This window comes from Danio aesculapii, chromosome 14 (genome assembly GCF_903798145.1).
Source record: "Danio aesculapii chromosome 14, fDanAes4.1, whole genome shotgun sequence".
Classification (NCBI taxonomy): Eukaryota; Metazoa; Chordata; class Actinopteri; order Cypriniformes; family Danionidae; genus Danio; species Danio aesculapii.
Genome location: NC_079448.1, coordinates 5,475,284 through 5,498,324, shown reverse-complemented (window position 1 = coordinate 5,498,324; position 23,041 = coordinate 5,475,284). Strand labels below are relative to the sequence as shown.

Sequence of the window (23,041 nt, the reverse complement as noted above, 5' to 3'; positions counted from 1 at the left end):
AAAATCGACCTTCTGCCACTTTTCCAAATGATCAGCTACAAGTCAAGTTATTATTTTTTGTTGCTCTTACAACTGGAATCAATGACAAGACGTTTGTCGGGTAGTGTACATAATATTTTACTAGATATTTTTCAAGATACTAGTATTAAGCTTAACTAGGTTAATTCATTCTTTCATTTTCTTTTCGGCTTAGTCCCTTTATTAATCTGGGGTCGCCACAGCGGAATGAACCGCCAACTTATCCAGCACATTTCCAGCACCATCTCTGGGAAACATCCACACACACTCACTCACATTCATACACTACGGACAATTAAGCCTACCCAATTCACCTGTACCACATGTCTTTGGACTGTGGGGGGAAACCCATGCGAATGCAGGGAGAACATGCAAACTCCACACAGAAACGCCAACTGACCCAGCCGAGGCTCGATCCAGCGACCTTCTTGCTGTGAGGCGACAGCACTACCTACTGCGCCACTGCGTCTTTTTTATTCTTGTTTATTCTAGCCGAAAATAAAACAAATAAGACTTTTTTCCAGATGACAAAAAATATTATAAGAAAATATTGTGAAAAATTACCATCTGTTAAACATCATTTGGGAAATATTTAAAAAAGAAATACCTCAACTGTATGTAAATAAACTAAATAGGATTTAAACCGAAATTACATCCTTGTAAATAAGAGAAATACTTAGTCTGGATTAAGTAATACCAATATCTTAGCAAACATAACTAAAACATAGCTAAATTGTTGCCAACTATGACACAAACTTGCGCTAACTTTTTTGTACTATTCAAAGTCATTCAGTGTAATGCTAAAAGTGTAAAGTGATACAAAACCCACAATGCTACTAGATCTAATAGGCTACATTCCCTTTTATAAGGGTTGTAGTTTTTATCTTGTTTTCTTTGGGAGTAACTTACGAGTAAGGAATGCAAATGACTTCCTAGAATAGTTGAATAAACGCACACTTAGAGTATGTCATTCATCCACATCGCTGTCATCATTTACATGACATGATCTTGGCGCATTGTTGGCATTGTGTGGCCTTGGCTTATCAAAACTTGTTTTAGCGGTGTAAAAATGTACCGTAGCGATTGTCAGTGCGTTTGTATTCAGACGGGAATGTTGACTCATGTCCTGTTGTTCCGTGTTTTCCAATCAACAGTCCTTTTCTTTTTCTTTTTTCTCAGAAGTCCCTGAGGCTGAAAGCGTGTGGTTTTATAGCTCAAACCTCTTGCTCAAGTGTCGAGTTATTCGTGGTAAACACAAACACAATGCCAAAGTTAAACAAAAAGAAAACGAGCTGTCTTTTTTGCATTTGGTATGCCTGATTTAGGCTCTAGGGAATCTTTGGGCAGTTTTAGGCTGCTTGGCTTTTTCTTAACATGTTGTTTCAGGCTGGTGGAGAGAAAACTATCATATAAAATATTATAAATAAAATATAATATAAAATATTACTTTAAATAAATTTACATTTACATTTACATTTAGTCATTTAGCAGACGCTTTTATCCAAAGCGACTTACAAATGAGGACAAGGAAGCAATTTACACAACTATAAGAGCAGCAGTGAACAAGTGCTATAGACAAGTTTCAGTAAAGTCTAAAAAGCAAAGCATTAGAATTTTTATTTGAGAGAGAGAGAGTACAGTTAGTGGTATAGCCAGAGAGGCAGTTACAGATTAGGAAGGAAAGTGGAGACTAAATAGTTGAGTTTTTAGTCGTTTCTTGAAGACAGCAAGTGACTCTGCCGTTCTGATGTAGTAGGGGAGTTCATTCCTCCAACTGGGCAGATTGAATGCGAGAGTTCGGGAAAGTGATTTCTTCCCTCTTAGGGATGGAACCACGAGGCGACGTTCATTCACAGAACGCAAGTTTCTGGAGGGCACATAAATCTGCAGAAGTGAGAGCAGATACGAAGGAGCAAAGCCAGAGGTCGCTTTGTAAGCAAACATCAGAGCTTTGAATTTGATGCGAGCAGCAACTGGCAGCCAGTGCAAAAGGGTGAGTAGCGGAGTGACGTGTGCTCTTTTGGGTTCATCAAAGACCACTCGTGCTGCTGCGTTCTGAAGCAGCTGAAGAGGTTTGATAGAATTAGCTGGTAGCCCGGCTAGCAGAGAGTTGCAATAATCCAGTTTGGAGAGAACAAGAGCTTGAACAATGAGTTGAGTTGCATGTTCAGATAGGAAGGATCGGACCTTTCTGATGTTATAGAGTGCGAATCTGCAAGATCGAGCAGTTCTAGAAATGTGGTCAGAGAAGTTTAGTTGGTCATCAATCGTTACTCCAAGGCTTTTTACCATTTTGGATGCAGTAACGGTTGCCCACTCCATCTGGATTGAAAAGTTATGGTGTAGAATCGGGTTGGCAGAAACTTCAAGCATTTCCGTTTTCGTGAGGTTAAGCTGAAGATGATGATGAAATTAAGTTTTTTTTCTCACACACTGAGCCAAAATGTGGCATTTTTATCTGTGCTTCTTATGGTTTTTACAAAGGGATTTATTCATCAGGGATGTGATTCTTCCATAAAAATACAAACTTCTGGATTTCGGGATTTTCCGAGCTGTAATTTGCTTAATTCCAAAGTTTTTTTTTTTTTTTTGAATGGGAGGAGATCTCAATGAGGTTCATCATCATCAGAGCTGACGACCTGATGCTTTGGGTCTTCACTGTTCATCATTGTGCACAACTCATTCCAGACGTCGTTCAGGCATGTAATTGTAGACGTACTAGGCTACTGTGTGTAAAATATAATATATTGTGTAGTCCTATAATGTGTGCCGATGACGAAGCTGCTGACCATATGCAATATTATAAAATCGTTTTGAATGTGTGCGCAGCTGTGCAAACTGATGAAACAAAAAATGAAACTTGTGTGACTAAAATCAAATATTTATATAAAGAATATTATTTATAATTGTTTTTTGGAATTATTATTTCTATTATTTTTTTTTTACTATTTAAAACACACAGATATATATATATATATATATATATATATATATATATATATATATATATATATATATATATATATATATATATATATATATATATATATATATACAATTTTAATATATTATATATATATATATATATATATATATATATATATATATATATATATATATATATATATATATATATATATATATATATATATTTAGTTTTTTTGTCCTCGGCTGATCACCTACCTGATTCATACAGTTGAAAAAAAAATGATTAGGCCTCCTGTAAAAAAAATCTTTCTTTTTTAAATATTTCTTAAATGATGTTTAACAGAGCAAGGAAATTTTCACAGTATTTCCTATAATATTTTTTCTTCCAGAGAAAATGTATTTGTTTTATTTGGGCTAGAATTAATACTATTTTTGAATTTTTTAAAAATCATTTAAAGGTTAAAGGTCATTATTCGCCCCATTAAGCAATATTTTTTTCCCGATGGTCTACAGAACAAACCATCATTATACAGTAACTTGCCTAATTACCCTAGTTAAGCCTTTAAATGTCACTTTAAGCTGAATACTAGTATCTTGTAAAATATCTAGTCAAATATTATTTACTGTCATCATGGCAAAGATAAAATAAATCAGTTATTAGAAATGAGTTATTAAAACTATTATGTTTAGAAATGTGATGTTTTATGGAGTTTAGATGTTAACACAATTAAATAAAACAAGAATTTTGAAGCAGGCTTTATCCATTGTTCAAATTTCTGTTTACTAGTGCATATTTAAATTAGATTATGCCTCATTTGCATATTTATGATGTGACCCTGGGCTACAGAAACTTAAGTCTTAAGCTGTTCAGATATTCAGATGTTCAGATATTTTTGGCAATTTGGACATTGTAGTGGCCAAAATGATCCCTGAAGAACATTTTGTCAATTTCAGACTGTAATTATATCAAAATGTCATTTTTGATTATCGCTAAGAACTTCACTGTAAAAAATGCTGGGTTCTATGCAATTCCAACACAAATTGATAAAGTTAAATTAATTGTTTTAACAAATTTAAGTGGATTTAACATAAAACAATTAAGTTGTACCCAAAAAAACTCAAGAATTGTGTTGATTCAGCTCAATTTAAATACTTAGTTTGAACAAGAAGCAGAAATATTTTTTAATGTTCATTGCAACATAGGCTCATTGTGAAAACGTACCCCCGCATACATTTCTGGAGATCATGAATTATGTAGCCAGAACTACGTATGGCTGCATTTTGTCTTTAAAACGAACACTTCAGTGGTATGACGCTACCGGCGTCTTTTGTTTCTTTTCGCGCTAGCAGCTGACCGTTTACCTCCATGTGGATGGCTTTTCCGCTGTTACCAGTTTGCCCAGTGGCTCGCCGCGTACGTCGGCGGACTTGAGATGCAGAGAAGAGTTGACCACGATGACGGGGTTCGAGTCAGATGAAGAATGGTTCTATAAAGCAGATAAAACGAAAACAAAAGGCAAACAAATTAAAAATAAACAAGTAAATAACAGGGTAAGAATGTGGTAAAATCTGAAAAAAAGTAAAAATTAGGCGAGGGCTTTTCTTTTTCTGGATTGCTTTTAAAAACACTGTGGGTTGGGTTTAGGGAAGGGTTAATCTGTGCTTTTGAAAACATTTGGGTTTAGGGAAGCTGGTGGATGGGGGGATCGTTCGGTCAGTCAGTCAGTCGACAGCGGCCTCTGGTGGATTTACACAAGAACAGCAGGCATGAATGGTACTCGCGAGAGAAATTTGAGATCTGAAAAAGCATACACAGTGGCCTCTGGTGGATTTGCGAAAAACAGAAACTGCAAAAAAAAGTAGCTCCTGGGTGGTATTTGCTGCTCTCCAGAAATGTATACAGGGATACGTATCATTAATAAGCCTGGGTTGGTTCATTCACTCTTTAAATGTCATTTTGTCAATATTTAAATTTTTTTTTAATAGTTGTATCTCAACCAAATATTGTCCTATATTAACAAACCATACATTAATATAAAATAAATGACGATGTATAAATCTTGAACTCAAAAAATTGACACTTGTAGTTCAGGGTCACATTTCAAAAAACTTGTAATACCTAAAAATCTTTTACAATGAGGATTAGTTAGTTGACTACATTTGTAACATGCTTCTAAACATTTTGGTTACCTTTAATTTCACCATTAAACAAGACAACTTCTGATTTAAATAACGTATTAGTCAATAGCTATGTTTCCATCCACCTATTTTTATGCGCGTTTTGGATATGTTCATAAAAAAATCAGTTGATGAAAACGCCAAGATGCACATCAATTTTGAAAATGTGCATAAAAAAACCATATGCGTATGACTGAGTAGGAGAAACTTTTTATTCGATGAGAAAAGATGCGCATAAACTACGATGGAAACACTTTTACCTAACAAATTCCAGTATGCGCATTAAAAAATGTCAAGTGATTTTGTTATAAGAGATCATGTGATGATAAAAATGTGTGTGAATGGACAAACCAGCAGGCTGAGCACACTGTAAAACATCTGAAATGTTGTTTTGGTTATTCTAAAACACTGCAACCATCTCAGTATTAGTGTTATTATATTAATAATGATCTCCAAGAGATGCCCTCCCTGCAGGCACAGGACATCAACATGACGTCATATTGACGTTGTACCCCAACGTCAAGGGGATGTTGGATTTTATTTGGAAATGAAAATCGGGTTGACGTCAGAACCCAACGTCAGGCCGACGTCAATGTCCAACGTCCAACCTAAAATCAACTAAACATTAACGCCTAATCATCGTACAACTTCACATTGTGTGGACATTACCACTATGACATTTATCAGATGTTAGATTTTGGTCACTTTCAAATGCAACCTAAAATCAACCAAATATCAATGTAATTAGGCATCGTTATTGGATGTCAAAATAACGTCCTTAGATACTGGCTAGACATTGAATTTTGGTCACCTGACATCACGAGCTAAATCGAACCTAACATTAATGTCTCATGATGTTGTGTGCCTGCTGGGTTCAAACGCCACCATGTGTTCATTGTGTATCGGCATTGTCTAGAAGTTATTTATTTAATAAAGAAAAGACTCACGCAGCAAATTCTGTCCTTATTTTAAAAATTTGGCACCAGTTAATCAGGAAGTGACTATTTTGTTCTCTTTGACTCATTGGACGGAAACACTGCTTTATTCGCACATCTTTCATGCAATAATCCAGTTTTGCGCATAAATTTAATTAGCGTTTTTGGATGGAAACGTAGCTACTGTCATCTAACAGAAATGAGCTAACGTGAACTAATAAAGTACAACTGTTGATTAACAAAAATGATCAAAATGTGTCACTCGATGTTAGCTAATGCAGTAACTAATAATAGCAAACTAATGGAAGGTAAAGTGTAAAGTGCATTTGTTGTGTCAGGATGTATTCAGTCTGTCATTTCTTAATAAATGAGGTAACATCATAAATGATTGGCCCTGAGGAGATCAGTTAACCTGTAAGGCTGAAATATTGAAGTAGAGCAAACAGTCCATCGGTTGAGCTGTTTTATTTAATCTGATGATCCATTGCATTGTTTCATCCACCCGTACACGATAACCAGTCTGTCAGGATCTCCTGGATTTCTCAGTCTGACTGCTTCGCTTTTTCTGTGTCTTCCAGCTGAGAGCGAAACAGACAGCGCCAGCGAGGAAGACTCCAAAGAGGTACGTGCAAAAAAACAAACTAAATAAATAGAGTTTCTGATAGAGAGCTGACAGGTTGAAACGCACAGCAGATCACGGATGTTTTGGGTTATGAAATTATTACTGAGTGATAGCGGATAGAAGAAAAAAAATCCATGCTTTTAAATTGGGTGTGTCCAAACAATTCCCAGAATCCTTTTGTGTGTGTGTGTGTGTGTGTGTGTGTGTGTGTGTGGGTTTATTGCTGAAGCTTCAGGGGTGTGAGAATTCAGTTTTTATCATAGTCTACTCTAAGGGATAGTTCACTCACAAATAAAAAAAAAGAAAAAAGTTTGAGGTTGTTGTTGTTGTTTTTTTCTGTTGAACACAAAAGAAGATATTTTGAGGAATGTTGGAAACCTGTAACCACTGACTTCCATGATATTTGTTTCCTACTATGGAAGTCAATGCTTACAGGATTTTCAACATTTTTTTAAAAATATCTTCTTTCAAGAGTTCACACTTCTTATCACACTTAGCTGATAATCAATAAAGCGTATTTGGCATGCTGTCCCGGGAGAGAGCGCTGAGCTCGTAATATCCTCGAGCCCGGGGTTCCCTCCCATTAGAAGGGCGAGAGGGGAGTTCGAGCTCAGGTAGGTCTCGAGAACTCCCCTGCTTGTCGCCGCGTGAGAAGTGTAAACTAAAGTTGTTTTAGGTGATAATTGGTTCAGTCGATTGGCTATTGTTTGTTTTTGGACGGTGGGAGGGAACCGGGGAACCCGGGGGAAACCCACGCAAACACGGGGAGAACATGTAAACTCCGCACAGAAACACCAACCAGCCCAATAAGAGGTTAGACCAGTGGTGTTCTTGCTGTGAGGCAACAGTGCTAGCCACCGGGCCACCGTGTCGCCCTATCAGAAAAGGGGAAGGAAGTAGGGGTGGAAGGGGGGAAGCTTCAAGACGAAGATAACTGGAGTGGAAAAACTCTGGTTATTTATAATGCTTCCGTAATCAACTAATGGGTCAGATTACAGAGCTAATGAGGAGCCAGCCGTGTTGATCATAAGCACGTGATCCTCTCGAAATTAGTTTATAAATAAACCACACTTTGTGTTCAACAGAATTAAAGGGTGAACAAATGGCGGCAGAATTGTCATCTTTGGGTGAACTATCCCTTTAAATATTGTATATTAAAATTAAGGACAAAGACTGCAGGTTTCATGGCAGAAAAATAAAGCATCATTCATTCATGCATTCATTTTCCATCAGCTTAGTCTCTATTTTAGAGGTCAAATGAACCGCCAACTATTCCAGTATATGTTTTTTACGCAGCGGATGCCCTTCCAGCTGCAACCCAGTATTGAGAAGCACCCATACACACTCACTCACACACACACTAATACACTAAAGACAATTTAGTTTATTCAATTCACCCATAGTGCATGTGTTTGGACTATGGGGGAAAACCGGAGCACCAGGAGGAAACCCACGCCAACACGGGGAGAACATGTCTACTACACACAGAAATGCCAACTGACCAGCCAGGACTCAAACCAGTGACCTGTGATGTGAGGCGACAGTGCTAACCACTGAGCCACCGTGCCGGCTAAAACATCATTCAGTGTAATACAAAATAGAAACTGTTTCACAAACTTTTGACATCTTATTTAGAATATTTAAAAAATTAAGACATATTAAAAGACTCTATATGAGACCATGTGACCTGGTCTTATGTTGCACAAAATATATGACAAAAATATATTGTATAGGTCACCATTATAGATTTTTCTTTTATGACAAAATCATTAGTATATTAAGTAAAGATCATGTTCCATCACTTTTTTTATACTACATTTCCTATTTTTGTGAAATACATTATACAGAACTTAATTTTGGCAGATTAAAATGTTCATTCATTTTCTTTTGTCTCAGTCCCGTTATTCATCAGGGGTCGCCACAGCGGAATGAACTGCCAACTTATCCAGCATATGTTTAGCACTCACAGCAAGAAGCTTTCTGGTTCAAGTCCTAGTTTCCCAAACACATGTGCATTAGGTGAATAGAATAAACTAAATTGGTCGTAGTGTATGTGTGTGAAAGTGTATGGATGTTTCCCAGTACTGGGTTGCAGCTGGAAGGGCATCCGCTGGGTAAAACATATGTTGGATAAATTGGCGGTTCATTCCGCTGTGGCGACCGCTGATTAATGAAGGGACTAAGCCGAAAAGAAAATGAATGAATGAATGAATATAAATAGAACATTTCCCACCCTGTATTTTAACAAAGTGCACTAGGAAAATACCAAGTATAGTATTGGGACTCTTTTTATTCTCATTTCCCTATTCCATTTTCCATTAAAATCTTTATTTGAACTCTAAAGTTGTTTAACCTGATTTCTGTAGTCATGCAAAGTTTAGTATTTTGCCACATACATTAGTATTAAAGCCACAGTTCACCCGAAATTGACAATTCTCCCTTCATTACTCACCCTCCACTTGTTCCAAACCTGTTTGAGTTTCTTTATTCTGTCGAACACAAAAGAAGATATTTTGAAGAATGTTGGAGAAAAGCAGCCATTGACATCCATCATATTTTTGTTCCAACTATGAATGCCAATTACATTCTTACAAATATCTTTTTTTTGTGTGTGTGTTAGAGAATCACTTGAGTGTTCATTTTTGGGTGAACTATCTCTTTAATTGTTTGTGCATTAAATGTAATGTTGAAAACTGATGCAGATGCCCTGATGTGATGGGTTGTGGACACTTCAAGCTTCGTCTTCACAGCATCATAATGTACTAAATGTGAATTATTTATTGCATTCTTAGTCGTTCAACAAGATGCATTGTCACATGAACTTCACACTTGCATTGTGCACTTGAGGTCATCTACCGTGAATTGAACAGCTTGAGGAGAATCTTGCCGAGCAGGCTACTGTTTATAGAAGCAACCTGAATGATAGTATTCAGTTTAATGGCAGATTCCTCCTTATCGGCCTCTTGTTCTGAAAATTGTTTACCAACATGATACAAATACGCATGTAGTGCATATGCTGATACAGGCAGAGAGAAATAGTTTGGCCTGATATGAAAGAAGAGCACTGGTCAAAATTTTATGAGTGTCTTTCACCAAATACAAAACTTGATAAACTGAAGAATCTGAAGAAACTGAAGAAAAAACTGACATCCATAGCAGACATCAGAAATACTATGGAGGTTAATAAGTATTTTTTTCAGCATTCTTCAGTATATCTTTCGTGGTGTTCAGTGGGAGATTCAAACAGGTCTGGGACGAGTGAAGGATGAGCAAATTTATCCAGATAGTCTAACAAATTTGAGGAGAACGGTCTGGTCTGGGATTGTCTCTATGGAAATTTACAGCTGTTTTTGAGTAAACCAGTCTCGAGGGCCATTTCCTGAGTCTAATATTGTGTAATTGTGCTTGTAGAAGCATACCATGCATATAAATCAACTGTATCTTACTGTACAGTTTGGCACTGATTTCCTAATGTATTGTAAACAAGCATTTTACATGAACAAAAACCTGACCTCTCTGTATACTGAATTGTAAAATATGGAGCAATCGCTTGCTTTATCGATGTCTAAACTTACACTACCTGACAAACATCTTGTTCCTAAAACAACAAATAATAACTTGACTTTTAGTTGACCATTTGGTGTCAGAAGTGGCTAATATGAAAGGCAAAGGCCTCCAAAATAAAATATGATCCTGCCTTGATCATGCCATACATCTCTGCAATGACTCCAATCACTTATTAATAAAGTCATCTGGAACGGCAAAGAAAGCGTTCCTGCAGGACTCCCAGAGTTCATCAAGATTCTTTGGATTCATCTTCAATGCCTCCTTCTTCATCTTACCCCAGACATGCTCAATAATGTTCATGTCTGGTGACTGGGCTGGCCAATCCTGGAGCACTTTGACTGTCTTTGCTTTCAGGAACTTTGATGTGGAGGCTGAAGTATGAGAAGGAGAACTATCCTGCTGAAGAATTTACCCTCTCCTGTGGTTTGTAATGTAATGGGCAGCACAAATGTCTTGATACCTCAGGCTGTTGATGTTGCCATCCACTCTGCAGATCTCTCGCACGTCCCCATACTGAATGTAACCCCAAACCATGATTTCTCCTTCACCAAACTTGACTGATTTCTGTGAGAATCTTGGCTTCATGCGGGTTCCAGTAGGTCTTCTGCAGTATCTGTGATGATTGGGATCCAGACAAACAGGTGATTCATCAGAAAAATCGACCTTCTGCCACTTTTCCAAATGATCAACTAGAAGTCAAGTTATTTGTTGTTCTTACAACTAGGATCGACGACAAGACATTTGTCTGGTAGTGTATTGTTTTATACCTTGAGGTATGACAGAGTTTCACATACACATACTCTAGTGTGACCGCGGCTATAGTCTTTATTTTATCTATAAACTATGTGCTGCCAGTTAGAATCATGTTTTATGACATCATCGCTAACACCAGCGTCTCATCAGATCTTCTGACCAATCAGCTGCTGTCTCGTTTGCGTCTTTTTAAGCGTCATGCACGTCTTTTTGACACTGTGTGAAGTTAAACGATCTTCGACATTCACACGCAGCGCTGCTCATCACTGTCAGTTCCAGAACAGTGTAACAATCCGAAGAGCTCGGAAGTGGGACAATTGTTGCAAGTTTCTGTATACAGGCACTCAGTGGCTGTGTCCAGATACCATCGTGCTTTATACTGCGCTTCTTTTCTAACCAGTCCGAAGTGTTGCATCTCACGTTTTAAGAAACAAAGATGCATTTGGTGTGAATGAGCCCTTCGAATGTTAATCAGCCAATCAGAAACACCAGCAAATATCAGGAACACAGTATAAGCCTCTGTTAAAAGCGCCAATTGTGTTATTTTAAGGGTCTCTCTCTCTCTCTTTTTTTAAACATATGCTAGGTTTATGTCTATCTAAGGAAAAAAAAGTCAAATATTATATATATATATATATATATATATATATATATATATATATATATGTGTATGTGTGTGTGTATGTGTGTGTGTGTGTGTGTGTGTAATATTCGTTGCAGGATCAGTGTTTTTCTCGGTGTCTGAAACAATCAGGATCCAGTCTTTCTAAACCCCGCCTTTTTAAGAACCTCCTGTGCTCTGATTGGTCAGATCTGGTTCAGAATGTTCAAATTGGCATTGCACACATCAGCTACAATTATAGTGAATATATATATTTGTGAGCAGCCAATAGAGGCCATAGACTGGCATTGTGTAAATGTTTTGCAAACTTATGTATGGCTGTGGAGGAAGTAAAACTGAAATTACTGGTGATTTCAGGCAGTTCAGAATCGCTCCTTTCTTTTGCAATACCTGCACTTTTAGAAACATTTTAAATTTACAAACAAACAGAAACACATGAAAAAAACAAGCGAAATAGGGGCAGTTTAAACCATTTTAGTTCTTTAGACTGAGCAGCGTCTCTGTTTTTGCAAAAAAAAAAAAAAAAAAAAAAAAAAAAAATTGTAAACGCATTTTAAACATGCACCTAATACGTGTAACACGGGGAGTGACACAGACAACTGAAGTTAGGATCCACTTGCAGGTTTATTCGAAGTCAGGGAAGCAATGGTCAACACAGGTGCAAACAGATGTATAAAGGCAGTCCAGAATCGTAGTCAAATGTATCAGGCGAGAGGTCGGAAGACAGGCGGCAGACAAGGAGAAAGGTAAACAAGGCAAAGATCAAAACGCGGAGAAACAAGACTAAGGAGACCGCGTTGAATTGTCACTTACAGGTAAACAAGACTCAGCAAGGAAGTGAGTGTGTGCGCTGCTAAAGTAGTGTGTGTAATCAGTCCAGAAGCAGCATCACCTGTGGGAGTCTAATCAGTGGAGACTTGGAGCAGGTGTGTGTGTGTGTGTGTGTGTGTGTGTGGCATGACTGAATATGTAGTCCATAAGTTGTATAACATTAAACATTTTAAATTCACAAACAGAAACATATAAAGGGATACATACATATAATATCGTAGGACTAAATCAACTTTTGGACTAAATCAGGTCGGGTCTTGTGATTGTTTCATGCCTGAAAGATTGTGGCTTTTCCTAGTTCCTTTTGCAAGCGCAGTGTAATCTGCACACAAACACACACACACACTCTTGCGCACTGCAGACAGTGTTTTCGGTTCCTGTACCTCAGAACTGTGATGCAAAACAAGAGCAGAAAAAAAAAAAACGAAAGCGCAAGCAGTGACGCCAGAAGGCGCTGATTCCCGCAAATGTGCCGCGGTTTGTTCCAAAACTGGAGAATAGAAAGAGTGAATCGGTGACTTTTGCTTTAAATGTCACGATGTGTTTTGTCGGAGGGGAATTTCTGCTTAGAAGCACGAAAGCGACAAGATTTTAAACTGAAAACTACACATACGTGGACGCGCATGACTGAATTGGTGCTTATGATCTGACCAATCCACACCCGTTCATTTCTTAGTTTATCTACAGCACCGCAATAAGTAGCCTAACACACATTACTCATTTAATCCCTTTATATTATTCAATATTTTAGAAAGCATGTGTTATTTTACATACATGTTATATCGTTTTTTATTAATTAGTTTGAATTAATTTGATATATTTGATACGTTTTTATTTGAGTACTTCTTTGATTTATTTTATTTCTTGTTTTAATAGGTATCTGACAAATCAAGAACCATTTATTTCTTAGATTATCTAACCACAGCAACAAGTCATAAATATTAATAAAATACTGATTAAATTGATAAAGGAAAAATAAATGAAACAATGAATTGAATTTATTCATTCATTCATTCATTTTCCTTCGGTTTAGTCCCTTTATTCATCAGGGGTCACCACAGTGGAATGAACCGCCAACTTATCCAGCATATGTTTTACACAGGGGATGCCCTTCCAGCTGAATCCCAGTACTGGGATTACTAACCCTAACCCTAACCCTAACCCTAACCCTAACCCTAACCCTAACATCCATATACACTCATTCACACTCATACACTATGGCCAATTAGTTTATTCAATTCACCTATAGCGCATGTCTTTGCTGTGGGGGAAACCAGAGCACCCGGAGGAAAATCCACACCAACACGGGGAGAACATGCAAACTCCACACAGAAACGCCAACTGAACAAGCCGAGACTCAAACCAGTCACCTTCTTGCTGTAAGGCGACAGCGCTAACCGCATTATTATTTCTTAGTTTAGTCAGCCAGTCTTTATTCATTTCCAGAAGGCAATTTGGTTGCAGCATACAAACATATCACACATAATACACAAAAGCACATTGTACAATACAAATTCGACCCGAGATTTAAAGACTTTACAGCTGAGGGGATGAATGAAAGTTTAAACCGGTTTGTTTTACTAATAGTATCGAATACCAGAAGGGAGAAGATAAAACGTGGTGCTTAGGATGGGAATCATCTGACAGAATACTCTGAGCTTTACTCAAACTTGTCTATGGTATAACTGAGCCATGGTCATCTGTTTTCTCCATGTTATTTTTCCTCCTAGGTTCTGTATGATCGTGTGGCCTTCTTTGCAAAGAATAAAACTTTAAAAGACATTTTGGGTTCCCAGAGATGGGTTGCAGCTGGAAGGGCATCCACTGCGTAAAACATGTGCTGGATAAGTTGACGGTTCATTCCACTGTGGGACTAAACCAAAGGAAAATGAATGAATGAATGAATGATAATTACATTTAGACTTAAAATATAAATATATACTTTGACTGCCTTGGCTTTATCTTTCAGCTCTGTTAGACTATAGTTTTTGTTCTTTAGGTTTTATGCCTTTTCCTCCGCATGCGGTCAGGAAGCCGCAGGTCCTGCAGTGTGATGATATTGTGTGTGTCCACATAATTCACTCAGTAGAAACAATAGTGGCAGTGAATAATGACTGAAGTGTGAAGTGTGTGTGTGGGCTGTAATTCATGAAAATATACCGATATATCTCATCAGTAGATCTTTGACCTCTTTCTGGTACTTTCTGGTATTTCTAGAGCTAGAATTGAACCTAAAATATTGACTTTAAATGCCCACTGAGATAATATTTTGATCATTTGTCGCATGCAAATGTTCCTCATGCCAGTTAATGATCTTATGACAGTGTGGGAAATAAATAAATTTCATTTGTTTTGATTTTTAATGTATTCACATGTTTTAATTGGACTTTTTTTTATAATTAAAAGTAAAAAAAATAATAATAATACAATAAAATAAAGGTGATTTTTAAACTGGTGTCCCTAAATATGTTGATTATAGCAAATATAAAAGTTAAATGTATTATAAATATGAAGAAATATAAAGAACAATTAATATATATATATATGCTTTTTATTCTTACATAAATATAAATATAATTATAAATATATTAAATAAAAAATACAAAAAAAAAAAATTATAAAAAAGATTTTTTTTTAAAACTACGGTCCCTGAAGGAGTTTCTAGAAAAACAAACATAACAAATAAACATAAAAATATGAAGAAATATTTAAAAATTACACAATAGTTTTAATAACTCATCTCTAATAACTGATTTATTTTTATCTTTGCCATGATGACAGTAAATAATATTTGACTAGATATTTTTCAAGACAATTCTATACAGCTTAAAGTGACATTTAAAGGCTTAACTAGGTTAATTAGGTTAACTAGGCAGGTTAGGGTAATTAGACAAGTTCTTGTATAGCGATGGTTCGTTCTGTAGACAATGGGAAAAAATATAGCTATAAACAATTAAAAACTGCTTTCATTCTAGCCGAAATAAAACAAATAAGACTTTCTTCAGAAGAAAAAAATATTATCAGACATACTGTGAAAATTTCCTTGCTCTGTTAAACATCATTTGGGAAATATTTAATAAAAAAAAAATCAAAGGAGGGCTATTAACTATGACTTCAACTGTATATATATATATATATATATATATATATATATATATATATATATATATATATATATATATATATATATATATATATATACATACAAAAGAAAGTTCTGTCTGGTTCTCGAATCTGATTGGCTGATAGCCGTGCGATATTCTGCAAGAACAGCACTCTCACAGCCTCTTCACCTTTCTGTATTACTCCGCCCACATAGAGTGACTGCAGATCAATAAACTCACTACAGTTTGACAAATTTTGCAGCTGTTGGACAACATAATGTACTTTTGAGGCTCTTTCAGGCGAGAATGTAGTTATTTAAATTGCAACTATGCAGTTTATTTAAAAGGACAGTGCCTATTTTAAACATTTATAATTTCGGAGATTCAGCGTGTCAGCGGCTATCATACTGAGCAGAGCAAAGAGGGTTGACAGTCCGCCACAAGATGGCGACAGAGACTGCATAATAAGTACTTAGGAGAGAAAAACTCAAATTATTACTCAAATTGAAAATTTCAAATTAGAGCTGATCAAATTATTATAATATTATTTATAATTATTATATATATTAAATTATATAATTATTATCGACATTCTAAGTCGATCTCCCTCTTTTGTATGTTGTAGTGCTTTATTTATACCATAATAATCTGGTAGTGTTTGCGCTGCTTTGGTTTGTTCAGGGTTAATTATTGTGATCTCCTGATTGCAACAGAGAAATACTGGGAAATCTCTGTCGACTGATGGCATTTCTTGCTGTTTAGTCTTATAATCTTAAATTGTGAGCAAAATCACCTGTGAATGAATGGCGGCAGAAAGTAGTTCCTAATACAAAAGGATTTCTGAGACTCTCCGGGTTTGATTTGCATTTTTATATACACGTTTATGCCATCGAACTGTTGTATAAACGCAATATCACACTCGTAGCAGTAGCAATTTATATAAATGAAGTACTTAATGTATAGTAAAGTCTTTAACAAAAAAAAAAAAGGTGCTGTCCATTTATTACCACGTTTTTGTACCATAACACCAACCTAGACAATACATCACTTAAAAATATTAAAAATGTCAATAAATGTAACTTTTCTGAACTTTTCAACATCAAAGTCCCATAATGCAAATTAAAAAAAGCAAATATAAACCCAAAAAAGCACGAAATACAATATTTTTTAGACATTTTGCCTTTCATCCTTAAAATCCCTTGTGCAACAAAACGAGACTGCATAATAAGTACTTAGGAGAGAAAAACTCAAATTTTTACTCGAATTGAAAATTTTAAATTAGAGCTGATCAAATTATTATAATATTATATATAATTATTAAATATATCAAATTATATAATTATTATCGACATTCTAAGTCGATCTCCCTCTTTTGTATGTTTTAGTGCTGTATTTATACCATAGTAATCTGGTAGTGTTTGCGCTGCTTTGGTTTGTTCAGGGTTAATTATTGTGATCTCCTGATTGCAAGAGAGAAATACTGGGAAATCTCTGTAGACTGATGGCATTTCATGCTGTTCAGCCTTATAATCTTAAAATGTGAGCAAAATCACCTGTGAATGAATGGCGGCAGAAAGTAGTTCCTAATACAAAAGGATTTCTGAGACTCTCCGGGTTTGATTTGCATTTTTATATACACGATTATGCCATCGAACTGTTGTATAAACGCACTATCACACTCGTAGCAGTAGCAATTTATATAAATTAAGTACTTATTGTATTGTAAAGTCTTAAACAAAAAAACAAAAAAGGTAGTGTCCATTTATTACCAGGTTATTGTAACATAACACCAACCTAGACAATACATCACTTAAAAATATTAAAAATGTCAATAAATGTAACTTTTCTGAACTTTTCAACATCAAAGTCTCATAATGCAAATAAAAAAAGCAAAAATAAACCCAAAAAAGCACGAAATACAATATTTTTTACAATATTGTTTAGATATTTTACCTTTCATCCTTAAAATCCCTTGTGCAACAAAACAATTTATTCCTTCCCCTTGTCTTTCAGATTACTAACATCCCTGTGTTTTTATCCTGCAGCGGATCCAGGCCTTAATATACCGCAACGAAAACAAAAACCGGCGTTTCCCCCTGCCTGGCATGTCCTCCTTCATTTCTCCAGACAAACCCAACTTCAAGATCACCACCGTCCAAGACTCGGTGCTGCCCTTCGCTGTTGAGACATCCTGGAGCCTCTTCCCCACACCGTCCCACAAACCCGGACCCTCGGGCCAAGCGGCGGCCCACGAGAAACGGGCTAGCGTCATCATGAAGACCTCGGACGTGTCCAAATCCTCCGTCAAGAGCTGCTGAGGGCGATTCAAGTCGACTTGACTACGACACTAACATCCTTACAGGACCTACCAGCTCACGGGACCATCCCATAAGAGGTAACACAGAATTGTTCCCAGATGGGACAGAATCCCCAGATGGGACAGGAAGCGTGAGCGCAAAATTCAGGGAGATTTGGAGCATGGTGTATCCATACGCTGATCTGAAGCCATTGTGAATGTGTATATATAGTGGGATCATTGCCTAATTGCCTTTAGCACCTTATGGATGAGCACTGGCCGCCATAATCAGTGACTTTTCGATGTTTATGTGCGCTGGTAAAACCACGTAATCGTAACTTATCCCGTCATGAGCGAATATATTTTTATATCTTATGCAACGGATAGATGCCATTTTACACGATGACGTAAGAAAATCCTGTGTGAGTTTGTGTTTTTTTATGATGAGAAACAAAAGCACTTGTGTTTGTAATTTGTTTTGTTTTTAAGTTTTAAGTCAAACGTATCTTTTCATGTGTCTCTTTCTACTGTATATGTGAAGGTAAAGATGCCCTGCTTGTCTTTGTGTGTCCCAGATAATGTGTGTGTTGTGCCTTTCAGATCTTTGTAAAAGTACAAGGGCTTCTTTAATTATTTTCCTCGAGATTCTGGTGTATAAAAAATATCATGCGATCATAAGAATAAATGACAGATGCTGTTTGGTCAGATTTGGTCTCTTGCGGTGTCTTTTATCTGTGTGTTTATATTTAAGAACTCGTTTTCTAGTGGCTATTTTGTTCTAAATTTGTATTGTGCATTTAAAACGACATAACAAAAAGCGTGAAACTTTAAAGTCCAGAAACAAATCCTCAAAACAGACCTTATTTCTTCAGTTGTTCAATCTGAATATTTTCAAGTTACGAGAATATTTTTGTGCGCACATAAAACAAAAGTAACGACTTTATTCAACAGTTTCTTCCCCTCAGTGTCAGTATATTGCGCATGTTCAAGTGTGACACTGAAGGTTTTTAAGTTACGAGAAAAAAATTTTGCGCACATGAAACAAAAGTAACGACTTTATTCTACAGTTTCTTCCCCTCAGTGTCAGTATATTGTGCACGTTCAATTGTGACACTGAATATATTTTAGTTACGAGGATACCTTTGTACGCACATAAAACAAAAATAACGACTTTATTCTACAGTTTCTTCCCCTCAGTGTCAGTATATTGTGCATATTCAAGTGTGACTGAATATATTCAAGTTACGAGAATACTTTTGTTCGCACTTAAAACAGAAATAACAACATTATCTGACAGTTTCTTCTCCTCAGTGTCAGTATATTGTGCATGTTTAATTGTGACACTGAATATCAAGTTACGAGGATACTTTTGTATGCACATAAAACAAAAATAACGACTTTATTTGACAGTTTCTTCTCCTCAGTGTCAGTATATTGTGCATGTTCGAGTGTGGCACCTGATATATTCAAGTTAGGAGAATACTTTTGTTCGCATTTAAAACAGAAATAACAACATCTGACAGTTTCTTCTCCTCATTGTCAGTATATTGTGCATGTTCATGTGTGACTGAATATATTCAAGTTACGAGAATACTTTTGTTCGCACTTAAAACAGAAATAACAACATTATCTGACAGTTTCTTCTCCTCAGTGTCAGTATATTGCGCATGTTTAAGTGTGACACTGAATATCAAGTTACGAGAATACTTTTGTACGCACATAAAACAAAAATAACGACTTTATTTGACAGTTTCTTCTCCTCAGTGTCAGTATATTGTGCATGTTCAATTGTGACACTGAATATCAAGTTACGAGAATACTTTTGTATGCACATAAAACAAAAATAACGACTTTATTTCACAGTTTCTTCCCTTCAGTGTCAGTATATTGCGCATGTTCAAGTGTGACACCTAATATATTCAAGTTACGAGAATACTTTTGTGCACACATGAAACAAAAATAACAATTTAGTTTGACAGTTTCTTCTCCTCAGTGTCAGTATATTGTGCATGTTCAAGTGTAACTGAATAAATTAGTTACGAGGATACTTTTGTGCGCACATGAAACAAAAGTAACGGCTTTATTCGACAGTTTTCCCCCTTAGTGTCAGTATATTGTGCATGTTCAAGTGTTACTGAATAAATTAGTTACGAGAATACTTTTTTTGCACACATAAAACAAAAATAACGACTTTATTCGACAGTTTCTTCTCCTCAGTGTCAGTATATTGCGCACGTTCAAGTGTCACACTTGTTTGCGATGTGTACACTGGATGTGCCTGTGCTTGGTTTCAAACAGAGGAAGATGTGCAATATACTGACACTGAGAAGAAGATATAATCTAGATATAATCAGGATTAAAAAAAAAAACTTTTAGGTTCCGCTTCAGCTAATGTTAAGCTTTTACTTGTCAGCTGCCCTTTAAAGAATGATAATAAATAACCTTTAGTGAATCTAAAGTGAACCTCTATGTTTTTATTATTATTATTTTTGCTCCTAGCAAAAAATGCAAATAAGTTCAAACTCTATGGCTGATGGTCTTTTTAAAAGAAACAGTTTGAAGCCTTCATGAATCACATTTATTTATAACGCAGATTTCCCCTCCAGTGCAGTAGCTGATAGAAGAATGTGCTGTAATGTCTCTTATTTAGCAGGTTTGAACACAACTCATGCTCTGTTGTGTGTAAAGAGATCTGCCGTGTGTGTGTGTGTGTGTGCGTGCGTGCGTGCATGCGTGCGTGCGTGTGTGTGTGTGTGTGTGTCTTATGGTTTCATTTACTCTTCTTAATTCAACCCTAATTGCACCTGGGTTACTATGACAACAACAAACAAAGCAGATCATCACCACACAGCTGCAAACACAACTGTACATATCATATTTACCATTATACATACCGTACATACACTCATACATAGATATGGAAAAGTGTTCAGCAAAGGAAGTATATTTATTTATTTATTTATTTTATTATTTATTTTTTTTTATTGCCTCCACATTTCATTTTCAGCTTACAAATGTTGGTAAATTCATTCATTCATTTTCTTTTCGGCTTAGTCCTTTATTCATCTGGGGTTGCCACAGCGGAATGAACCCCCAACTTATCCAGCATTTTACACAGCGGATGCCCTTCCAGCTGCAACCCATCACTGGGAAACATCCATACACACTCATTCACACTCATACATACACTATGAACAATTTAGCTTACCCAATTCATCTATAGCGCATGTCTTTGGACTTGTGGGGGAAACCAGAGCACCCGGAGGAAACCCACGCCAACACATGGAGAACATACAGTACAAACTCCACACAGAAATGCCAACTGACCCAGCCAGGGCGCAAACCAGTGACCTTCTTACTGTGAGGCGATTGTGCCCCCCACTGCGCCACCGTGACACCCTTTGGTAAATACATAAATAATTAAATTAAAAATTAAATGAATGACTGAAAGATATTTATAACAATATTTATATATTAATAATACTTTCAATAATTACATTACGTACATTACATAAATATATAAATAATTAAATAATTCACGTAACTATATATGTATGAATATATATGTGTGTATAATTAAATAATTACATATTTATAAATAAATAATTATATATTATTAATGCTTTCCATAATTAAACTATATATCGTTAAACATATAATTTAATTGTTGAAAGCATTAATAATATATAATTAAATATTTTTAAATATGGATTTATGTAATTATTTAATAATACACACATAAATATATATATATATATATATATACAGAAGTCTAATAATATTTTTCTTCTGGAGAAAGTCTTATTTGTTTTATTTGGCTAGAATAAAAGTTTTAAAATTTTTATAAACCGATTTAAGGTCAATATTATTAGCCCCTCTAAGCTAATTTTTTTTTCGACAGTCTACAGAACAAACCATCGTTATACAGTAACTTGCCTAATTACCCTATCTTGCCTAGTTAACCTAATTAACCTAGTTAAGCCTTTAAATGTCACTTTAAGCTGTATAGAAAAATATCTAGTGAAATATTATTTACTGTCATCATGGCAAAGATAAAATAAATCAGTTATTAGAGATGAGTTATTAAAACTATTATGTTTAGAAATGTGTTGAAAAAATCTTCTCCGTTAAACAGAAATTGTGGAAAAAAATAAACAGGGGGGCTAATAATTAAGAGGGGCTAATAATTCTGACTTCAACTGTATATAAACATTGATTTAATTTGGCCCTCCATACTTAAACATAGATTCGCCTTTATGTACTGAATCCAGCTGTGATGTGGTTGATTGCTGTATTATAACTGCTTTTCTTATGTTATTGTTTTTCTATTTTTCTGCACACTTGAGTCTTTAGTGAGGGCATAAAGTTGAGGTTACTGCACAGCCTAGTGGTAGAGTCAAGACCCTTCAGGTTCAGTCTAGTAGGGATGTTTTAAACATTTCCAGACGCAAGAGGTCAGTGCAGATCATCATGTAGAGCAAACCTAGTAGTTTAAAAAAATGAAAGTTCTGTCATCATTTACTCATCCTCAAGTTGTTTTAAACCGTTCTGCTAAACACAGAGGAGATATACTGAAGAATAATGGGGAATGATCTCCATGGTATTTTTGTTTCTGCTGTGATGACGGAAAATACACAAAAAAACAAAGAGTGTGAGTGAGAATTTGAAATGTTGAGCATCCATTTCTGGGTAAACTATCCTTTTAAACCAGTTGCTGAGAACATTTTTTTTAAGTTACAAAGTGTTCACCGGAAGCCAGTAAACATTTAATATAGCAGGTGTTTCACAAAACAGGCCTGAAGTAACACGGATAGCAAGTTAGCTTATCTGAATCATACAATATTGAACTTGGTCAAAGGACTGAGCTTCTGTTGAGCTTCAGTTTGAGCTCACACATACCCGTATCAGCTGACTTCAAACATCTCAGGAATCCGCATGTTAAATAACCACTGAATGGGAGTGAAGGTAAACAGACTGAGATTTCAACAACCTTATCAATACAACTCACACTGTGAACATACAGTAGATATATAATAAACAGAGCTGTTCTCATAATGCAGGTATATACTCATACAGTATAACTTCTGTTGTGTTCGAGAAAGTTGGAGCGGGAGTTGAAATGCCACACTTAGGCTACCTCAAACTGAGGTAAAGTTGGTTTGAGGTAAAGTTGGGTTCACATTTGGT

General features: G+C 35.9%; 1 protein-coding gene across 2 annotated transcripts in view; it reads left to right on the top strand.

Moving 5' to 3' along the window:
* irf2b (interferon regulatory factor 2b) overlaps positions 1–18,561 on the top strand; it is a 41,695-nt gene extending 23,134 nt beyond the window's left edge. For both annotated transcript variants that reach the window (XM_056472139.1, XM_056472138.1), the window contains exons 8-9: positions 6,638–6,681; positions 17,604–18,561. In XM_056472139.1, coding sequence (XP_056328114.1) covers positions 6,638–6,681; positions 17,604–17,876 — 317 coding nt within the window. In that variant the 3' untranslated portion in view covers positions 17,877–18,561. The remainder of the gene's footprint in view (positions 1–6,637; positions 6,682–17,603) is intronic.
* The last annotated feature ends 4,480 nt before the right edge of the window (positions 18,562–23,041 follow it).